General features: G+C 53.4%; 10 protein-coding genes across 10 annotated transcripts; 4 read left to right on the top strand and 6 right to left on the bottom strand.

Moving 5' to 3' along the window:
* Positions 1-17: 17 nt before the first annotated feature.
* Positions 18-467, bottom strand: PHYSODRAFT_406998 (hypothetical protein; the record flags this gene model as incomplete). Its single annotated transcript, XM_009515692.1, has 1 exon — positions 18-467. A coding segment is annotated over one exon (450 nt), but the record flags the coding sequence as incomplete, so codon positions are not given.
* A 35-nt stretch (positions 468-502) lies between these two features.
* Positions 503-751, bottom strand: PHYSODRAFT_469336 (hypothetical protein; the record flags this gene model as incomplete). Its single annotated transcript, XM_009515693.1, has 1 exon — positions 503-751. The coding sequence occupies one exon, from the start codon at positions 749-751 to the stop codon at positions 503-505; it is 249 nt and encodes an 82-aa protein (XP_009513988.1).
* A 619-nt stretch (positions 752-1,370) lies between these two features.
* On the top strand, positions 1,371-2,295 carry PHYSODRAFT_257183 (hypothetical protein; the record flags this gene model as incomplete). The annotated part of the gene is made up of 2 exons (XM_009515694.1): positions 1,371-1,867; positions 2,247-2,295. The coding sequence occupies 2 exons, from the start codon at positions 1,371-1,373 to the stop codon at positions 2,293-2,295; spliced, it is 546 nt and encodes a 181-aa protein (XP_009513989.1).
* A 500-nt stretch (positions 2,296-2,795) lies between these two features.
* PHYSODRAFT_320620 (hypothetical protein) lies at positions 2,796-3,215 on the top strand (the record flags this gene model as incomplete). The annotated part of the gene is made up of 3 exons (XM_009515695.1): positions 2,796-2,882; positions 2,959-3,042; positions 3,087-3,215. The coding sequence occupies 3 exons, from the start codon at positions 2,796-2,798 to the stop codon at positions 3,213-3,215; spliced, it is 300 nt and encodes a 99-aa protein (XP_009513990.1).
* Positions 3,216-7,709: 4,494 nt separating this feature from the next.
* On the bottom strand, positions 7,710-8,411 carry PHYSODRAFT_320621 (hypothetical protein; the record flags this gene model as incomplete). The annotated part of the gene is made up of 4 exons (XM_009515696.1): positions 7,710-7,926; positions 7,968-8,029; positions 8,091-8,322; positions 8,383-8,411. 4 exons carry the CDS (start codon positions 8,409-8,411, stop codon positions 7,710-7,712), a joined length of 540 nt encoding a protein of 179 aa, XP_009513991.1.
* Positions 8,412-8,984: 573 nt separating this feature from the next.
* PHYSODRAFT_474017 (hypothetical protein) lies at positions 8,985-9,794 on the top strand (the record flags this gene model as incomplete). Its single annotated transcript, XM_009515697.1, has 1 exon — positions 8,985-9,794. A coding segment is annotated over one exon (810 nt), but the record flags the coding sequence as incomplete, so codon positions are not given.
* Positions 9,795-10,112: 318 nt separating this feature from the next.
* On the bottom strand, positions 10,113-12,932 carry PHYSODRAFT_320623 (hypothetical protein; the record flags this gene model as incomplete). The annotated part of the gene is made up of 3 exons (XM_009515698.1): positions 10,113-12,056; positions 12,160-12,715; positions 12,784-12,932. 3 exons carry the CDS (start codon positions 12,930-12,932, stop codon positions 10,113-10,115), a joined length of 2,649 nt encoding a protein of 882 aa, XP_009513993.1.
* Positions 12,933-15,684: 2,752 nt separating this feature from the next.
* Positions 15,685-16,508, bottom strand: PHYSODRAFT_472911 (hypothetical protein; the record flags this gene model as incomplete). The annotated part of the gene is made up of 6 exons (XM_009515699.1): positions 15,685-15,867; positions 15,929-16,006; positions 16,087-16,126; positions 16,181-16,203; positions 16,290-16,315; positions 16,403-16,508. Coding segments are annotated over 6 exons (456 nt in total), but the record flags the coding sequence as incomplete, so codon positions are not given.
* Positions 16,509-17,051: 543 nt separating this feature from the next.
* On the top strand, positions 17,052-17,498 carry PHYSODRAFT_320624 (hypothetical protein; the record flags this gene model as incomplete). The annotated part of the gene is made up of 1 exon (XM_009515700.1): positions 17,052-17,498. The coding sequence occupies one exon, from the start codon at positions 17,052-17,054 to the stop codon at positions 17,496-17,498; it is 447 nt and encodes a 148-aa protein (XP_009513995.1).
* A 23-nt stretch (positions 17,499-17,521) lies between these two features.
* On the bottom strand, positions 17,522-17,731 carry PHYSODRAFT_463060 (hypothetical protein; the record flags this gene model as incomplete). The annotated part of the gene is made up of 1 exon (XM_009515701.1): positions 17,522-17,731. A coding segment is annotated over one exon (210 nt), but the record flags the coding sequence as incomplete, so codon positions are not given.
* Between the last annotated feature and the right edge of the window lie 1,308 nt (positions 17,732-19,039).

The raw sequence follows: 19,039 nt of genomic DNA on the forward strand, positions 1-19,039 counted from the left end.
CAAATTGTTGCCATGACAACGACGTGGACCAAACCTGCTGCTGAAGATGCAAAGTCCTCCAGCGCCGCAAAACTTGTAGGCTCGAAAACGATATTGTTCGCAAATAAAACACTGCACCCGTCAATATCCTCGCGTACGGCTGGGCTCATCGCTCTGAGGTCGGCCTCGTGAATCGTGACCTTGGATAAATTCGGGAAATCCACGCGTGCGCCACGAATCAGCAGTTTTGACATGTTTGCCAAGTTTTCCTGGAACTCAATCCCGATGCATCTCCCAACACAAGTCTCCAATGCCACTTGTGCAACCACGTTGCCGATCCCAGATCCAAAGTCAACAAAAGTTTCGGCGATTGTAAGCGTTGGAATGACTGCCAGTATTGCTGAAACCCCAGTTGGCGAAATCTCACCAGCATGACAATCCGGCGCATGGACGGGTTGACGCAAGGCCGAGGCATACAAACTTGACACAGCGTCATGAACGTTGCCAACATTATCGGGAGCGCTCAACTTGTAGCCACCACTAAGCGCGTCCGTGCCGATTTTTGATCCCGAAATCTCCTTGGGAAAGAATCTAAGCTCACGCCGTGTGTCCTCTTCAGCGTCTTTAGACGAATCTGCAGCTGTCGCTGTGTCTTCCCGCAGTATGGCATCCCCAACCAGACAGTCCGCCAGTTAATTCGGCGGCCTGCATCAACCTGCTCCTTTGCCAGCCGATAAAGCAGCAAGTCCTCTTCGTCCGAGAAGTCTGCCATCGGGTTGCCACGAGATCTAGAAATCTATAATGCCATACATACCATAAGATATTTGGTCTCATACTTCTTCGCCTGATAACCTACCGACCTTTCACAAAGGTCCCATCCCCATCAATGTACTCAACACCAGGTTCAAGACGCTCCTACCGCCAGCAAGGCAACTAAGCCCGGCTATCGATGCCGCTGCTATAAACGCTCTCGTGACACTGCCCAGCCAACGCGGAAGCACCCCTATTAGCCTCATCGACCGCGCCGAATGCCACCGTCACGTTCGTGACCATGCCAGCGGAGACGCCCCCGATCACGTCCAACACGGCCACGGTCGCCGCGGAAGCCTCCGAGACCATGCTGTTGACGGCACACACGGCGGCGCTGCGGCCGCCGTTGTGCTTGCTGCCCGAGTCGCCCGCCACCATCGCGTCCGCGTCCGTGTCCATGTCGGCGGAGACGCCGCTGACCACGTCCACCAAGGCCACGGTCACCTCCATCGTGTCCGAGACCCTGCTGTCGATGTCGCTGGCGACGCCGCTGACGCTACTACCGGCGGCAACCTGCGTGCGGACTGCCGCTGTCGTTGCGCTCGCTGCCCGAGCCGAATGGCACCGTCGCGTTCGTGACCATGCCAGAGGAGACGCCCCCGATCACATCCAACACGGCCACGGTCGCCGCGGAAGCCTCCGAGACCATGCTGTTGACGGCACACACGGCGGCGCTGCGGCCGCCGTTGTGCTTGCTGCCCGAGTCGCCCGCCACCATCGCGTCCGCGTCCGTGTCCATGTCGGCGGAGACGCCGCTGACCACGTCCACCAAGGCCACGGTCACCTCCATCGTGTCCGAGACCCTGCTGTCGATGTCGCTGGCGACGCCGCTGACGCTACTACCGGCGGCAACCTGCGTGCGGACTGCCGCTGTCGTTGCGCTCGCTGCCCGAGCCGAATGCCACCGTCGCGTTCGTGACCATGCCACCGTCGCGTTCGTGACCATGCCAGAGGAGACGCCCCCGATCACATCCAACACGGCCACGGTCGCCGCGGAAGCCTCCGAGACCATGCTGTTGACGGCACACACGGCGGCGCTGCGGCCGCCGTTGTGCTTGCTGCCCGAGTCGCCCGCCACCATCGCGTCCGCGTCCGTGTCCGTGTCCATGTCGGCGGAGACGCCGCTGACCACGTCCACCAAGGCCACGGTCACCTCCATCGTGTCCGAGACCCTGCTGTCGATGTCGCTGGCGACGCCGCTGACGCTACTACCGGCGGCAACCTGCGTGCGGACTGCCGCTGTCGTTGCGCTCGCTGCCCGAGCCGAATGGCACCGTCGCGTTCGTGACCATGCCACCGTCGCGTTCGTGACCATGCCAGAGGAGACGCCCCCGATCACATCCAACACGGCCACGGTCGCCGCGGAAGCCTCCGAGACCATGCTGTTGACGGCACACACGGCGGCGCTGCGGCCGCCGTTGTGCTTGCTGCCCGAGTCGCCCGCCACCATCGCATCCGTGTCGCCGACGGCGGAGACGTTTCCGACCAGGTCCATCAAGACCATGATTGGGGGAATGCCGATGGTAGGGCGTTTCGGCGAGGGAGAACGGGTAGAGCGGTCGCGATACATAATGTCACATAAATAGACTATTGGTATTTGAAGTGGTTTACACAACATGTAAAGGCTCGCCTTTTTGGTGCCCATTTTGCTTTGGTTGATCTTTTCAAGCTTTCCCGCGCTGACATTTTTTTCCATGTCTTCGCTTTGACCAATCAAAACCTGTCTCCGAAAAATCGATGACAGTGATTGGCTGCCAAAGTTCAACAAGAAGTGTGATTGGTGGAATTAGTTCAAATCGATCCACTGTTGTTTGGTCGGCTTGATCGGCTTGCTCCGAATCAAAATGACCTTCTCGCATCGGAGCTCATTTCCGATTTTGCAAGCTCGATCCCAAGTGTCCCTGGCTGACCACGCTCCGTTCTTCCGGTTTCCACGCCTCGAACGACGGTGGTACACATGTGCTGGCCGTACCCATCGTTTACGGCGCGTGGCTGCCCGTGATACTATGCACGCTGCGGTCAAGTCCAGCCTGCCAGTTCGCCCCTCACTCTCCAAGTCCAGCGTCGTTGGAGTCGTCACACGCTCAGCGCCGGTGAGTCGACGCATCTGCTGCTGCTGACCGCCTGTGCTACTTGACGCGCTGACCTCGGGACGCACCGGGCATGAAGTTGGACTCGCTGTCCGTCGTGTACCCACCCGACGACCACGTCCCGCACAACCGCCGCAACAGCGCATTTGTTGTCGATAACGCAGTGCTACTAGAACTGGCGCTGGGATGGTGTCGTTTGTCCCGTAGCCCCCAACTCTCCTCACGGCATTGCCGCCGGGTGTGGCTGTCAACCACGTTCAGCTGCGAGACGCCGAGATTCCGCTACAGGACCCCGAGATGGAGCGTCGGAGGCGGCACTGGACGACTGCCCACTAGACCTGCAGGTGGACGGCGTTCTCCCGCCCTTTTTCGCTTCCAGCGATCCTCATCGACGGACAACCGCACGTAGATGCCTCAGGAGGGAGCGGGGTGCCACCGGCGACAAAGATCAAGAGAGGCTACCGCTAGAAATGGAGCGTTCGAGTCCCATCGGGGGTCAAGATGGAGCCTGAAGTCGCCATGACGACGACGTCGCAAGCGCCCAATTTGCCCAGCGACAGGGACACGCAGGCGGCATTGGCACTTGGCAGCAGTGTATCTACGATGGGCGTCACCACTGTCGCCGTGTACCGTAGTTCGGACCGTCACTATGGGGTTTGCATGGGTCAACGTAACTGTGGAGACGATGCCGAAGCCGCTACTGCACTTACATTTGGTAGCAATACTGGAGTAAATCTAAGTACCGTATGTTACCGTTGAACGCTTTGAGTACTCGTACTATTCATGACTCTGTGTAATTACACTGTATTCATCCCGCACTCGATATCCGATGCATTTTGCACGGTACCTTGTCAGCACAGCTACGCTGCATTCCGCATGGCGGGCATTGAACCTGCACCGGTGGGTTCAAACTCCACCATACTAACATCACATACAACGATGAGTCGAACCACCCCATACAAAGCCTAGTACGTTCGGTCCCTTTGAACACTTCGAACATGGCCATACAAATAACAATATATTCGGTCCAATGGCTCAAGCGAGACCGATGCATGCAAACCAGTTAGAGATCTTTGCCGTGAAGGAGCCACTGGTACGCTAGCTGAGCTCGTCCACCACCACATACCCAATGCCACGAAAGCGGAAGCAGCGGTCGAGCACCTGCGAGCCCACAGCTAAGCGACAACAATCACGACGCTCGGGTCGTATCTCACCTTCAGCTCCCACCGGTCTAGGTACGATCCGTTGCTTACCTAGCGCTCGAGCAAGGTATCATATTGACGCGTATCCACCGGCATACAGACCTCGCGGATGACCATGCGATGTTTGGATCTGTTTGGCGAGTTCTAAGTGCGGCTGGTTGGAGTTCAAAGCGTCCAACAGGGAGAAGCTTGAGTGATCTGTACCGCTATATCCGTCCCGGTGGTGACTCGAATGGAACAGAGGGTATCGACTATTATCTGGGTGAACGAGCGCTTTTGGAGCACTATCGGCGGACATTGGTAGTGGAGGATGGTGATACGGATGGTGCCCTGTCCAGGCGACCCGATGACGAAATTGATGTCGACCAAAACAACGTTAATATATGTGGGGCTGGCGATGTTGGTCTCAACGCGGCAGATGATGTACGTGGTAGTAGCGGCGGAGTTCCTGGAGCGAGTGCAAACGACGTTGATTGTGAGAAAGCCGCGCTTCCGGGAGTAAGCTGTCACGAATCGGTGTTTGATGGTGCTGCCAGCACCTCTCAGGATTATGATGGTGCTGCCTCTGCTGTATCTACACCGCCAACATCAGCGCGCGTCGTACCCGTACATGCAGCAGCTACGCGAGACCATTTACTCCAGCTAGATCACCACGCACCCACCGCATCGTCTGGTACATGTGCGCAATGTGCAGTCTGCAATATGGAGTGTTCAACCGAGCGCAGTTGTACCTGGTGCAAAAAATTTCTCCATCACTTCTGCTCTCATGATGTCTGCGTTTCGTTGAATATCCCAGACCCTAATGGTGGATTCGCCAAGGATTTCGGTGATAGCAGCTATTGCAGCACGCTTTGCAACACAAACGCTACAAAAATGAACTTGGTGGACCAAGGGAGAAGTGATGAACGACCCAATGCCCTACTTGACCTCCCCGCGAGTGTTTTGACGCCAAGTGTGGCTCCGTCGGAACCTGCAGAGACCAACGCCGCCACACATCCTGCTACAAATTGCTCGGGGGCAGCAAAACCTAAGCGAAAAAAGCGCGGTCCTGCCGAACAATCAGCTCCAAAGGCACCCCGAAGCGAAAACCAAGGTGCGCAACGGAAAACGAAAAGCAAGAAGGCACCTACCAAGGCCAGCAAACCCAAGGCTGTGGCAATGAAAGAAGAGTTGATTCGCCGAGCACATGCGGCTGCCGAAAGATTTGTTGATGCTAGCGTAGCATGTTCACCGGCTGATGAGGAGTGGATGCCGCTCAGTTTGTAACGCGACGTTGGCGCAGCATTTTTGATTGGTGTGGTGACTCGCTACAGCCTGGCAAGCGAAAAAAATGCTGACAATGTTAGCGTTCCTCACGACAAATTTCAGGTTCAATGGACGTGTACTGCTTTTCAAATAAAAGATCACGTTCACCACGTTTCCGAAGCCATCATCACCCGTGGTATCCGCCAGTTTGCCAACATGGAAAAAAGACAAACTTCAATTTGAAGAGTCTTGGACGTCCCTGTGCAACATGGTCCCCAAACTATCAAACATTCCTGCACTGACAGATGAATTTGAGGAGATGGACGAGCGTGGTTATCGTGAGTGGTTTGCGTTTCGCGGGCGGAAAGAATTGCAGCGCCCTTTGTGCTCTGGTGAAGTCGAAGAGATAGCATCAATGACATTTTCACCCACAGCATCGCTTGGCCAACCGTCAGGGCTATTTACACATCCGGATGGGATCCTCTGGTACATGACTCTGTTCGACAAGGGTGAGATGAGAAATTACTGGGTGGACGACGAGGAAGCAACTATTTTTTCCTGGAGCGCGTACTACTAGTTTGAAGTCAATTATGACATGGCGAAGATTCCTGTACATCCGTAAGAATTTGAGTTTTCGTTCCAAGGTGTCTACCTCCGACATCAAGCGCGGTCCTGTAGCTAGAATACGACCACTCATGAGCATTCTGAAATCGCGATGCCTGCGCCATGTCGAAGTCGGTCGAAACGTGGCTGTTGATGAGGCCACAATTGCCTGCCGATCCCAGTACGCCCGCCACATTATAGTCTTCAACCCACAAAAACCCACCGGAAAGTATCATTTCAAGTTATACGTGTGTTGCTGTTCTACCTCGTGGTACGCGGTGAGTTTCAAGTTGCACTGCTCCAGTGAACTTGATGATCGGCTGGACGGTGTAATTTCACGCTCAGAAGTGCAGAAATTCGCTGATCTAACCGCGAAGTCGTCTGAAATCCGCTCTCACGTCATGGCGGTTACTTCATCTTTGAAAGGATCCAGTCGCATTGTAAACACAGACAACTTCTACACTTCCTGTTTGCTGTTGAAGACTTTACGATCGATTGGTCTCTATGGTCGTGGCACTGTACGCACATCTAGCAAGCATTTCCCTCATTTTACGATGATTCGTAAGGAGGACGCGAAGCCGCGAGGCTACATGAAGCAAGGTGTATGCTTAGAGAAGCATATTGTCGCAGCTAGTTGGGTGGATGGCTCAATTGTCAATGTCGTGTCTAATGCCGATGCTTCGACCACATCAACTGTGCATCGTCGTATAAATGAATCGGGTGTGGCTTTCACTGCTCCTACTTGCGTCGGCGAGTATAATTCAGCGATGCAAGGTGTTGATCGGCTCGACCAACTGCGTGCACGATTTTCTCTAGCCGATGGCCACTCATTTCAGAAGTGGCATAAAAAACTAGCGATGGTCATGCTTGATATAGCCAGGTGCAATGCCTACATTTGCGATAGTTTGGCGCGTGGTGAGAGCGAGGAGTCTCGTTCGACGGGAGGTACAGCCCAAACGAGGTCAAGAGCCCGCGATAGTCATCGCGCATTTGTGGCATCACTGGTTCGAGAACTGTTCAATGGGGACTGGAAGAAATCTCTGGATAGGGAACATGGAATGGTGTATGCTGCGAAGCCGACAACGACAACAATGCCGATGACGACCCAAACCGCGGCGTCGACAGATGTATCCGAGTCTTTGGGCGATCACGCACAAACGTGTGTTGCAAGAGCGTCCTCGGAGGTGCTTCAGGGAAGGAGTCGCTCAATGCGGAAATGCACTGTGTGCAAGTTCGAGGGCAGAGATCCTACCGAGAAAACCGACTACTGCGAGACCCATCGAGTTGCGTTGTGCAAGCGCACATACCCTGTTGACCCTACGAAGCAGCATCTGTGCCAACAGCAAACTTGGAGTTGCTGGCAGAAATACCATTTGTTTTACTTGCCGAAGCAAGTGTACACTGTCGACGGCAACTTGCGACGAACCTCTCCGATTTATGTAGCTAACCGCCCATTTCTGAAGGCCCGCCAAGATCAAAAGAAGGCTAACGCAGCCACCAAGGCGTAACCTCACATCATTTTTTCAAGATAGTCAAAGTCAACTAACCATTTATACTTCACTGCACTAAGTCACACCTATTCCATCTGCCCCCGCTAGTCTTGATGCCGTAAATGCGGATTTAGCTCGTGGCTGACAACATACTGCTTTACCACTGGTGCACCATAGCGGCAAGCTAACCACACTCCACTGCGTATAATCCGACAGGATGCTATTAGAAATTCCACGCGCCTCAAAGCCGAACAATAACTCCCAACTGTGTATATGTCAGCGAAGACGCCTCAGACCACATCCAGCACGGCCACGTTCGCCACCACCACATCTGAGGTCATGCTGCTGACGGCGCTGCCACGGCCGCTGCCCTCGCTGCCCGAGTCGCCCGCTACCATTGCGTCCGACTCCATGCTGACGAAGTTGCCTCCGATCTCCTCCCGTACGGACACGATCTCTACAAAGGACGTCATGCTGTTGATGCCGCTGACGGTACTGCTGGCACCTCTACAACGGTCTCCTTCCGCACTGTCGATGCATTTGCGCACGCGGTCTGGTCACCGGTCACATCCTTGCCAACCTCCGTGCCAGTGGAGGCACCCACGACCACCTCCAGCACGACAACGGTCACGCCCAAGCGTCCGTGGTCATGATGTTGCCGGCGCACACACGGCGCTGCGACCGCCGTTATGCTTGCTGCCCGAGTCCCCCGCCACCATCGCGTCCGTGTCCGTGTCCATGTCGGCGGAGACGCCCCTGACCGCGTCCTCCAAGGCCACGGTCACCTCCATCGTGTCCGAGACCCTGCTGCCGATGTCGCTGGCGGCACTGCGGCCGCTACTTCCGGCGGCGACCTGTGTGCGGCTGCCGCTGGCGTTGTGCTCGACGATCGCACCCGTGCCCCTGGGGACACAATAGTGTTGATAGATATACTACAGAAGACACAATAGCGTGGGGTTTTACCTATCCCTCTTAGCTGTATGATTGGTCATAAACGGCGAGGAAACTGCCGTGGCTCAGAAAATTGCTGTTTCAGTTATCTTGCTACTACATCACCATTAAAAAGATACTTGATGTATCATTCTGGGAACGATAGGGTTAAGCTATCTATCGTTTTTTTGGGAGCCCCGGAGGTTGCTGGGGTCGACAAATTGTTTCAGATAATTCATCATAGGAAGATTTCTCTTCGCCAATGGCTGATCGGCTCTCGTCGACGAACGCAGCCAAAGTGTCGGAGTTCAACTCGCTGGATATGTCCACCTGCAAAGCAGCACAGCAGTACACAGTCAGCAAAGTGGCAGTAGTATCATGGCGGCGGTGGCGAGAATGGGGGCATGCCTGCTACCGTCTTACCCCGTACCAGACGCCCAGGCATTGAAATAAAATAGAACGCCTACTAGGCGGTCTATCCGAATACAACGCCTAGGCGTTCTAATAGTGTGAAAAACTAAAACTCTGAGGCCCTGGTGTCCATAACGTATATATCGCCGCGATACTCTACTTTCACATCGTTCGTATTGCGTCAAAAACGCAGTAGGAAAACGTCGAGAAATCCTGCAGTTGTCGAGTACTACAAGCAGCGCGCGACGCCCGGCGGCCTCATCATCGCCGAGGCCACCAACATCACGCCCACGGACCGCGGATCCTGGGGCTCCCCTGACATCTTCGCGCCCCAGCAGATCGAGGCTTGGCGCCACGTGACCAAGGCCGTGCACGGCAAGATGTTCCTGCAGTTGTCGGACTACCGCACGGCCGCGGAGAACGCCATCAGCGCCGGCTTCGACGGCGTCGAGCTGCACGCCGCCAACGGCTACTTGCTGGAGCAGTTCCTGCACGACGGCATCAACGACCGCGCCGACCAGTACGGCGGCAGCGTCGAGAACCGCGCGCGCTTCCTGTTCGAGGCACTGGAGGCCATCCTCGAGAGTCTGGACTCGTCCAAGGTGGGCATCCGACTGTCCCCGTTCGGCGGCAGCTTCGGCGACAAGGACTCGGACCCCGTCGCCACCTACACGTACGTGCTGAACAGGCTCAACAACTACGACCTGGCCTACGCGCACCTGATCGAGCCGCGTGGCTACCACGTGCGTGACCCGCTGGCACCCGAGAAGGGCTCGGCGCGGCAGTTCCGCGAGACGTACAAGGGCGTGCTCCTCGCCGCGTCGGGCTTCGACCGGCAGTCGGCCGTGCAGATCGTGGAGGAGGGCGCGGCCGACGCCGTGGCCATCGGCCGCCACTTCATCTCGAACCCGGACCTGGTGCGGCGCTTCCAACTCAACAAGCCCGTGAACGACTACGACACGGACACGTTCTACCTCGGCGACGCGCGCGGGTACACGGACTATAATACCCGTTCCTGCAGGACGAGTAGGTAGAGCAGTAAAGACGACGTAGACAGCAAAAGACGTGCTACTTCCGTAAGACTGCAAGGTGAAGCGTACTGGAGGTGGCTGCGTACTCTCAAGTAAAACAAATTGTTGGTAGTTAAAACTACCGGTAGTTGCTGCAGGCACCAGGCACGTACTGTTACTGCCTCCGTGTGGGCTTGGGCGTCTTGTTGGATCACTTGGCGCGTTTAGTGGGACGGCTTCTTCATCCTCTTGGTTTTCACGTGCTCGTTTCTTGGATGTTTCCGTCTCGCCACCTTGATCGCCTAGTGGCCCTCACCACTGCCACCAACGTCACTCTCAGCGTCACTCTTCTTCCTTGTCACCCGGCGCGTACGCTAGTGCTTTACGGGCGTTCTGCAACAACTTGTCGCGCGTCGCGGTAAGCGACAACTTCGCATACGAACTAACGTCCTTGTTTCGTTTTTCATCTTCATCGCGATAGTCCAGGTCGCCCTCCACAAGCCCCAGCGGGTCATACTGAGACTCCACCATGTCTGATAGCATGGAAGCCACGCCGTCGCTCAGGAACGGGTAGGTGGCCCTGTTGAGTAAACGGAGGCAGATCGTGAAAACAGGCTCCTCCTCCGAGACACTCGACACACTTGAGACGCCAGGATTGCTCTCGATCTTCTTCGCCTGACTCCCGATCGTCTGACTCTCCTCCTTCACCTCAGAGGCGTTGCCTTTCTTCTTGGGCTTAAGATTGTCTTTCATTGTCGTGGCATAGATGAACTTGCCGTCACGCGTTCTACTGCGCACATTCATGTAGATGCGAATGGTATCACGGACATCCGTGGAGCTCAGCGGGTTCGGATCCCCACCAATTTCACCGGTAGATTTCCCCGCTGACGAGTTCCCATCACTGTTCTTTCCGAACACAAACCAGGGGCATAGTTTCTCCGTCGCTGCCCTGGAAAACCCACCATCGACTGGGGAACGATTCTTCACTTGAATCAACATCATCAACACCTCATGCTCCTCTTGTTCACCCCTCGTAGTCTCCCCACCGACTGGCCTGCTGTTGGATCTCTTCTTAAACATCGGGATCAACAAATCGGCTCCATACTGGTTACGGGGGAAAATACCTGCAGCCTGACGTCCCAGCAAAAACCAAAGCGTGTCCTCATTCGGCTCGAGCTGCAACTGCACAAAGTGGGTGAACCCCACGTACCAACCATCCCACTTCGAGCACCACTCGTTGAATTCTGGTCTCTTATCTTCCGCGTTGTACATCCCCTTACAATATATCGACATCTCCTCGTGGCCTGTTAGCACGTTCAAGAAATCCTGCACCGGTACAAATTGCCCGATCGTATGGTAGCACTGGGAAAAATCTTTGTCCCCCATAACACACTTGTCCATCGCTAGAAGCAGCAGAATGCGAGCAACCATCTCGCCAATTTCGCCAACTCCACCAGTGTCCAACGCTTCATCCAAAAGGAGGTTCTTGAGTTGCGGCAGGATATACTTTGCCAGACCATATTTCAGTTCATACCACACTTTCATCGCTCCTAAGGCGAGCACTGGGTCCGAAGCGTAGCTGGTGACGTAACCCTCTCGTTTGAAGTTCACATACGCGAGAATCGCCATGAAGTCAGCGGGGGCCCGAGATGCCAAAGCCGACGTCGAATGCGGTCGAACACCCAGTCGACAAAGCATGGAGGCGACACCAAACATGGTATCCTTGTTGTACGCATTTTGCGAAGGGGGAATCCCCAGTAGCAGTTTATTCGCCGCGAGATCAATCACGCGAACTTTATGAGCTGGATCGGGGTAAGTGCTGTACCACATCGGGCGGCCCATGCGCCTCAACGCCTCCCAGGCCTGACCGTCACTTCCAGTTACGACGGTCTTGTACATGGCTATCTTAGCACGTTCTTGCTGTTTCGTTTTCTCTTCGTCTTCAGCTCCCACCGCAACTTGGGTTCCCTCGTTTATCTCTTCATCTTCAAAGTAGTCATCCCAGTGTGCGTCCATCGTATCAGCTAGTACAAGCGGCGCGAACGATGCCAAACTACCTCCAGATTTCCGAGAAGATGGGTCCAACAACAGAGGCGGCGTCAGGTCCGAGATCTGCGAGTTCGTATCAATCAGCACGCCGAAAATGCCTCCTTCGGGGCCGATATCTTCGTTAGCGGATTTAAGAGCATTTCGCAACATACGAAAATCGTTCTTCTTGCCATCCACCTCAGCCAGCAGACTTCTCGCTTCATCGATCACCAGAACCACCATTTTGCCATCTGGATCCTTCACGGTGGAGGTACCCGTAGTTTGGATAAAGGTGTCCGGTACGGATGCTGAATCGGACGCCTTTATCATTTCTGTTTCTTTCAAAAGCTTGGCCGCACACGGAACTGTCAGTTGCATTGTCGATAAACAGCTCCAGCCATTCCGTCTGAACGTCCGCCCAATGATCTTTCGCATAGCAGTAAATCGCCTTCAATCGCCTGGCGACCTCTTGCACTGAGGAGGCGGCAGGGTCAAACAGCCAATCACGAAGCTTACTCGTAGCCTCCGGAAACCCCGTCGATCGGTGCACACGCGCGCACATGTACAAAACTTTCAGGTTCAAGTTCGGTTCTCGTTCTGCCTTGAGCGCAAGCTCACGCACTGTCCGACTCTTGCCGAAGCCGGAACTCTGCACAACCGCCACACATGGCGCCTTGTACTTTGCAGGGTTGTACTCTTTCCAGCAGTCCCGCAGGTATTCTGCGAGGTCGTCTTGGGCCTTGCCGACGTACGTGACTTTAGTGAACGCATCCGAGAGTCGAATCATTTCGTCTTCACCCAGCTTGGTGATGAGGGGGTTGTCTTCCGGAACAAACTTTGCCAGGAGGTCTTTCACCGTCTTGACCGTAATGGTTTCCGCAAGATCGACCGTCACGTCTGGGTACTCGTATACGATTCTGATCTGCATCCCTTAAATTCTTGCTGAGAGACCCGGAGTCCCGCGTCGCGATATTTTTTCAAATACTCATCGATGCGAAGAGGCTTCTTCTCCAGTGCTCCCTCGTTGCCTTCCTTCGCGTCCCCCAGTTTCGCGCTCAACTGAGTGAAGACGCTGTCGTCCACGAATGCGGCTATCTCCTCGACTCCAGGCTGGAGATCCGACTGGCTCGCCATGTCCAGCAGAGCGGCAGTGTTGCGGTTTGGCGAGAGAGTGCGACTTCTCTTTAATGTAGACCACATATTCGCTTTAATTGGACATAATCACTATGTAGTTTCTGTTTTTATTGGACAAAAGTATTTAGGCGCACATCTCGCCAGGTTTATTATAATAACACATATTGTACTTTTTGGCACTTCAAACTGTATTTGTGCTTTGCAATGATTTTGGCAATATGAGGCGAGATTTGCTGTATTATTACGACCACCTGCTAGATTTACGATAAATCGAGGTGCATAAATGGGTGGAGGCCTAGAATTACGCTAAAAGCGCCACAATTGCACTTTCAAAAGTGCAATTGTGGCTGTGCAGCTGCAATTCTGTCGGTTTTTATCCACAAGCACCTACACACACGGCAATTATGCATAAGAGGGTGGATGTGCTGGGGATCATGGACGGTGGTGTACTGGGCCAATGCATGGCTGCTGACAGGCCCTCCCAAGTCGATATATATATGAGGAGGTGGATTTATGCATAATTTTAGCAGGCCGTGTATCTTCTTTCACACATATTTAGGAGCAGGCTTTGCCATATTTAGCGTCTAAAATGGTCGGCAAAATAACTGCAAAGCACAATAACTCGTACGACTTATCGAGCACGACTATAAATCGTACTCGAGTACGAATTGCTGTAAGTCGTGGATGGTCAATCACTTGTGTCGAGCATTCGTAAGACAGTTTGACGACAAATCAAATGTAGCAATTTCATTGGTTAATATTGTATTATGTAGTTTTGAGTGTTGCTGCATCTCGGCTCGTAAATTGGACTGATTCATCTGTGTGCGCATTTTGCCCCCTTTACTAGAGGCAGCGCACTTGAAAAATGTCCGGGCTTTTGATCCTGACGCCATGCACTAACCTCCTGCTAGAAGATTTAAATATACTTGCCAGGAATGGAATGTAAGGACATCATAGCACAGTTATCATACGACCGTTTGTTCCCGTAGTGGAGCAATGTTTCTTCGCTTTACTGGGGTGAACGACTGTTGTCGTTCACCACTGTTGTCGTGAACGACTGTTGTCGTTCACCCCACCACGCCAACTCTCCTTTCTACAGTAAAGTACTAACACTACATAGAAGATGGAGATTCGGATAGAGGGCGCATACGCAAACCAGTCTACGCTGTAGCATCGACAAAAAGCGTGGCTGCAGGCAGTGGCTTAGTTGCAGGAGATACCGAGTAACTCGCCGATGCCGAAGGTCGAGCCCAGCAGCGATATGGCGCGCGCCGAGCGCCCGCGCAGCAGTGTGGAGCTCCTCCGCACCTCAGCGTCGTAGGTACAATATCTAGGTGTTATCGCCGTTGCAGAGTACGTGGTTGCATTTTGTTGCTGGACTGTAATGATTAGGTAAGAGGGGGTCGGAGGATCTCGGGAAGCCCACTGGCAACACCGTTCCCTGGCTGCCTCGCCTTCAGAACTACTATGATGTACGCTCAAGCATAAAAATTACTACATTAAAATGTACATGTAGTACCGTTACGAGCTATTTGTCCCTCTTAGTCTACGTCTACAAACTTCATCGTAACTCCGTGCCCTTCAACGGCTGCACCTCTGAGTGGAACAGCTCCACGGACTGCATGCACGCGTTCGTGCAGTCATTATGCCGATATTTAAGCTTGCTGCCAGCGGCCAACTACAGGCACATCGCTTCGTGTGTGAACAGGAGGCTACTTACCCTACCGCATCATGCAACTGCATCGTTTCGGCGCTCAACGTTGCCACCGCGTCCGCGGCAACGATGCCGCTGTCGTGGCGAGCAGACCTGAACATTTTTGGCCAATTGTATGGCGCAAACTAGTGTCCGACAAACTGTCTTATGTTTTGACAGACAATATGCAATGTAGCCACTGGTATACAACAACCAAGATGTAGTCAAAACACGTTGATCGGAAAACGTAAGACGCTTTGTCTTATGATAGGCATTCTGGGGCTAAGTATCGTCTTACGAAAGAGTATGAATCAGCACTAGGAGCATCTCCACCGGTCGTGAGTAAAACTAAATTTTACCCCTTTTCTGTCAATATTTAATCATAGTTTTAGTTTTGTACAGCTCCACCGGTTTGAGTAAATGCTGAGCAAATTGCTCCATTTTTTACGCAGATCAAAGTTTTGCACAAGTTTGCCAACGGAGGAGGCTTTGAGTAAAAGGTTGAGTACATGTAAATGTCGACCGACCAGTAGTAGGGCCAAGTCAAGCGTTCTAAGCAGCGCAAGCGTCACAGACCGCAGTGTCGCCCTTGCTACGTCATCCCTGGGTCTTCCTCAACGTGCTGTCGGGCCCTTTATAGGGCTATACAGCTGTGCGCCGTCGCCATGGCTGGCGCCGAACCAAGAGCTTTAACGCGCTTGCTGCGAGTCTCAATTGCCGGTGGAGCTGCGCACTGTCTTTAGCACGGTTGTGCCGTTGTAGGCACGGATCTTAGGGCAATTTGCTTTTAGTTTTACTCAGCACCGGTGGAGATGCCCTAATAAGTAGTGCGCATATGGAGGAATTAAGTAATTCAAGTAGATTGAAGCATTTTTGTAAAAGTCTAAGTAGGTGAATGCATCAACTTGCAAGTAGATTGCCACAGTCAAAAATAACGTTTTATCAGAACTTGAAAACGCGATAAGAATTAAGGACAGGGTAAGATATGAAGATGATGGAGGACGAGCAAACGGAACATCAGCGATAACAAAATAAGTAGGTGCCTCATTATTGAAAACATCATGGTGCCAACTGCATCTCATTGTAGCGACGCAGGACCTCCTCAAACCCGTGGCATCCACGTCCAGAAGTGAACGGAAAGCATTTATCACCTTTTGTCGTCAAATCCCCAAACCCAAACGCTGGGATGATGTTGTCATCGTCAAAAGCTTCCAACACGCGGCCGATCACAGAGATGACGCTCTACAAAAATGATAAAATGTAAGAAAACGAACGAAAAAGTTTAGGATGCTACACTATCTACCTGGTACAGGTTCATAAATACGCCATTGGGATCAATTTCATGCAGGCATCTGCCACCAAGACTCTTCTCTCCTGTCCACTACATTGTATCGCTAAAACAAAATAAAGACATCAGCCTCGTCCACGACGTAAAAAGTCGAGTAGCACAGAGGAGTTTACTTGGTTGGACTTGGTAAAGTACAACAACGACGATTGTACACTTCGCGTTAAAAAAGATCTCTCAAGTAAAAAATAAGATTATGCAAGAACTGACTCCGAGGACGACTCCAGCCCAGCCTTACTGATGATTTAATAAATACACAAACAACAAATGTTTTTTTAATATGTTGTAGGAGCAAAAAGCCACTTCAAAATGCAAGCACGGACCGCAGATCTTGCTGCACTTCAGCTGCAACAAAGGGACAGAGTGAGCAACTTGCTTTGTGACGGAATGGTACAGCTAGCTGCACGTCTACATTTAGTTGTGGTCACTGACCGAGCGTCTCGTAGCGGTCGGGGATGGGGCGGAAGCTCGAGCGCTTGGCCTGCGAGACGGCGGGGATTGAGGACAGCGTGGGCGCCTCCTGGCTGCTGGATGCACATAATGGAACCTGCACCGGATCCGAGCACCTTGTGCCTACGAAGGATAAAATGAAGACTGAATTGATGGAGCGTTAGCTGCTCACTGCCTGAGCTCCTACCAACACTCACGGGTTCCTACCCGTTCCCATACAACGACCTGCTTTTCTCTGCTTCTTAGCTTTCGTCTCAACTGCCATGACCAAGTCTCAGATATGCATTCCAACACGGCCCTCCTCGAAGAGCACTCTTCGCCTATTCCACGCTTCCAACACCGGCCAGCAACAGCAACGCCTTGAGTCTCTTCTTGTCAAGAGGCTTAGTGAACGTGTCGGCAGGGTTCTGCTCACCCTTCACCTTGTGCAGCTCAATAGAGCGTGTTCGCTACGCAGCTGGAGATGGATATCTGCAGGGAGTTGGTGCATCTCCATCTCCAGCTTGTTCGCTACAACAGAGCGCATCTAGGTAAAATTAGCCAATCACAGTGCGACTCGCTCTCCTTCTCATTACTTTGCTGTTCTTCGTCGGCCGGGACACTGTGCCCGAGACACCGGACGCGTGGCAAGATGGACCAAGCTGCCGATGACGCTCCGAGAGCTGCGCCTCCGTTCCCGTCAGCCAGTGGCGACCTCGTGCTGGCTGCTGCCAGTTTGGACATACCTGCCTCTGATGTTGCTCTTGCCCAGACTGTGTATGCGACACCGGCCACTACTCAAACGGAGCTGGATGCCCGCACTTCCTCGCTGGCGCTGCCGCATTCAGAGACACCCAGCCAGCTTTTTGCGCTCGGAGTTGTAGCTGCGTCAGCCCGCAACCAAGACTCACATCGCCGCGTTGGGAATCAGAAGAAGAAGGCCAATACTGGTGAAACGTCTATCGCTACGAAGCAACCCTCCTTTGCGTGGACGACTGCAGCAGCTGATGCCCTGCTGCGGGCTCGTTTTGACACGGCTGCAACTTTCTTCTCAAAGCTATGCTGCCGTACTTTGGCAGCAGCAAACAGAACACCTTGATCTCGTAGTAAACCAGCAATACGTAGGAAAGTTGGCTTGGTGCAGCGAAGATTGTCTTCAAACCAACTTGCATACGCGGCTGACTGTAGCATGGGCTCAAAGCGCAGTGAGGTCACGGTACGAATCTGTTCCTTAGGGCCTTGCGGCGCATCGTCGGATTCTCCTGATAGGAGGACTGCAACCTGTGCGACAGCTGAGCATGTAGCAACCAGTACAGCTTCCTCTTCGTTCATTGTGGGTGCGGCTGAACTGCCTCAATCTCCAGCTACTTTCTCCTTCTCCAGCTCCCAGAGCTGGAGAAGGAGACGGGGTAATTCTCCAGTTGTCACGTTGTGAACTAAACTATTTTGACCAATCAAAAGACAAGGAATAGAGTTGATGAGAGGTCATCTCCATCTCCAGCTACCTAGCGAACACGCTCATAGCTCCTTTCTGCACTTGCACCCGCACATAGTGCCAACGTAGCTCAATGTGCCGCGTGCGGCGGCTGTAGGTCGGGCTTGTAGCCATCACGTGAGCTGCTTGGTTGTCCACTCCAATCCGTAGCCGGATAGTGTGATGAGGCAGGATCTCCTGCAAGATATTACGCTCTGCAACCGCCTCCATACTTGCTTCACAAGCCGCTACATACTCGGCCTCTGCCGTGGACAAGGCAATGATCGATTGTCGTCGCGACATCCACGCAATGGCACCGCCAGCTAGGGTAAACACAAACCCCGTAGTGCTCTTGCGTTGCTCAGGATCATTTGCCCAATCACTATCGCAATATCCTTCCAGCACCACTTCACTCGAAACTATCTGCCCTCTCGAGTAGGTGATCCCATAGTCGCGTGTGCCAGCTAGATATCTCAGCACCCGCTTCAAAGTGCCCACATGCTTTGGGGTCGGCTTTGCAACAAAGCGACTCAGCTGTCCTACCGCAAAAGCCAAATCCGGTCTCGTACTGGTGGCCAAGTACATGAGCATCCCGACTGCCTCACGGTAAGGGAAGCTTGTATCCGCCACCACTTCATCACTGCTCGGTGCCAGGCGCACATTCACTTCCATGGGATTCCCAACAGCATGAGCCTCACTGTAGCCAAACTTATTCAAAATCTCATTTGCGTACTTCTCCTGTCGAATCGTAACCCGCTCCGTGGTCTGCTCGACCTCAACGCCCAAGTACTGCGCCAGCTGCCCTTGGTCCTTGATCCCATACGCTTCGTTCAGTTCCTTGAACAAGCGCTCCTTGTACGGCTCGTCGCTTGACGCTACGAGAATATCGTCGACGTAGACTGGCACGTACGCAATCGTCTCACCCTCGAAACGATAGTACAGACACGGCTCCGTCAGAGATCGCAGGTACCCGTGATCCAGAAACCACTGGTTCAGTTCCGTATTCCACTCGTGACCTGACTGCAGCAGTCCATACAATGCTTTCAGTACCACGTACACATGCCCATTCACTTTGCAGGGATAGCCATCGATCGATCGTAGGTACTGCCGAATACTCAGACGAGCATTCAAGTATGCGGTGTTTATATCTCCACCAAACACACTCA

This window comes from Phytophthora sojae, assembly GCF_000149755.1.
Source record: "Phytophthora sojae unplaced genomic scaffold PHYSOscaffold_1, whole genome shotgun sequence".
Classification (NCBI taxonomy): Eukaryota; Oomycota; class Peronosporomycetes; order Peronosporales; family Peronosporaceae; genus Phytophthora; species Phytophthora sojae.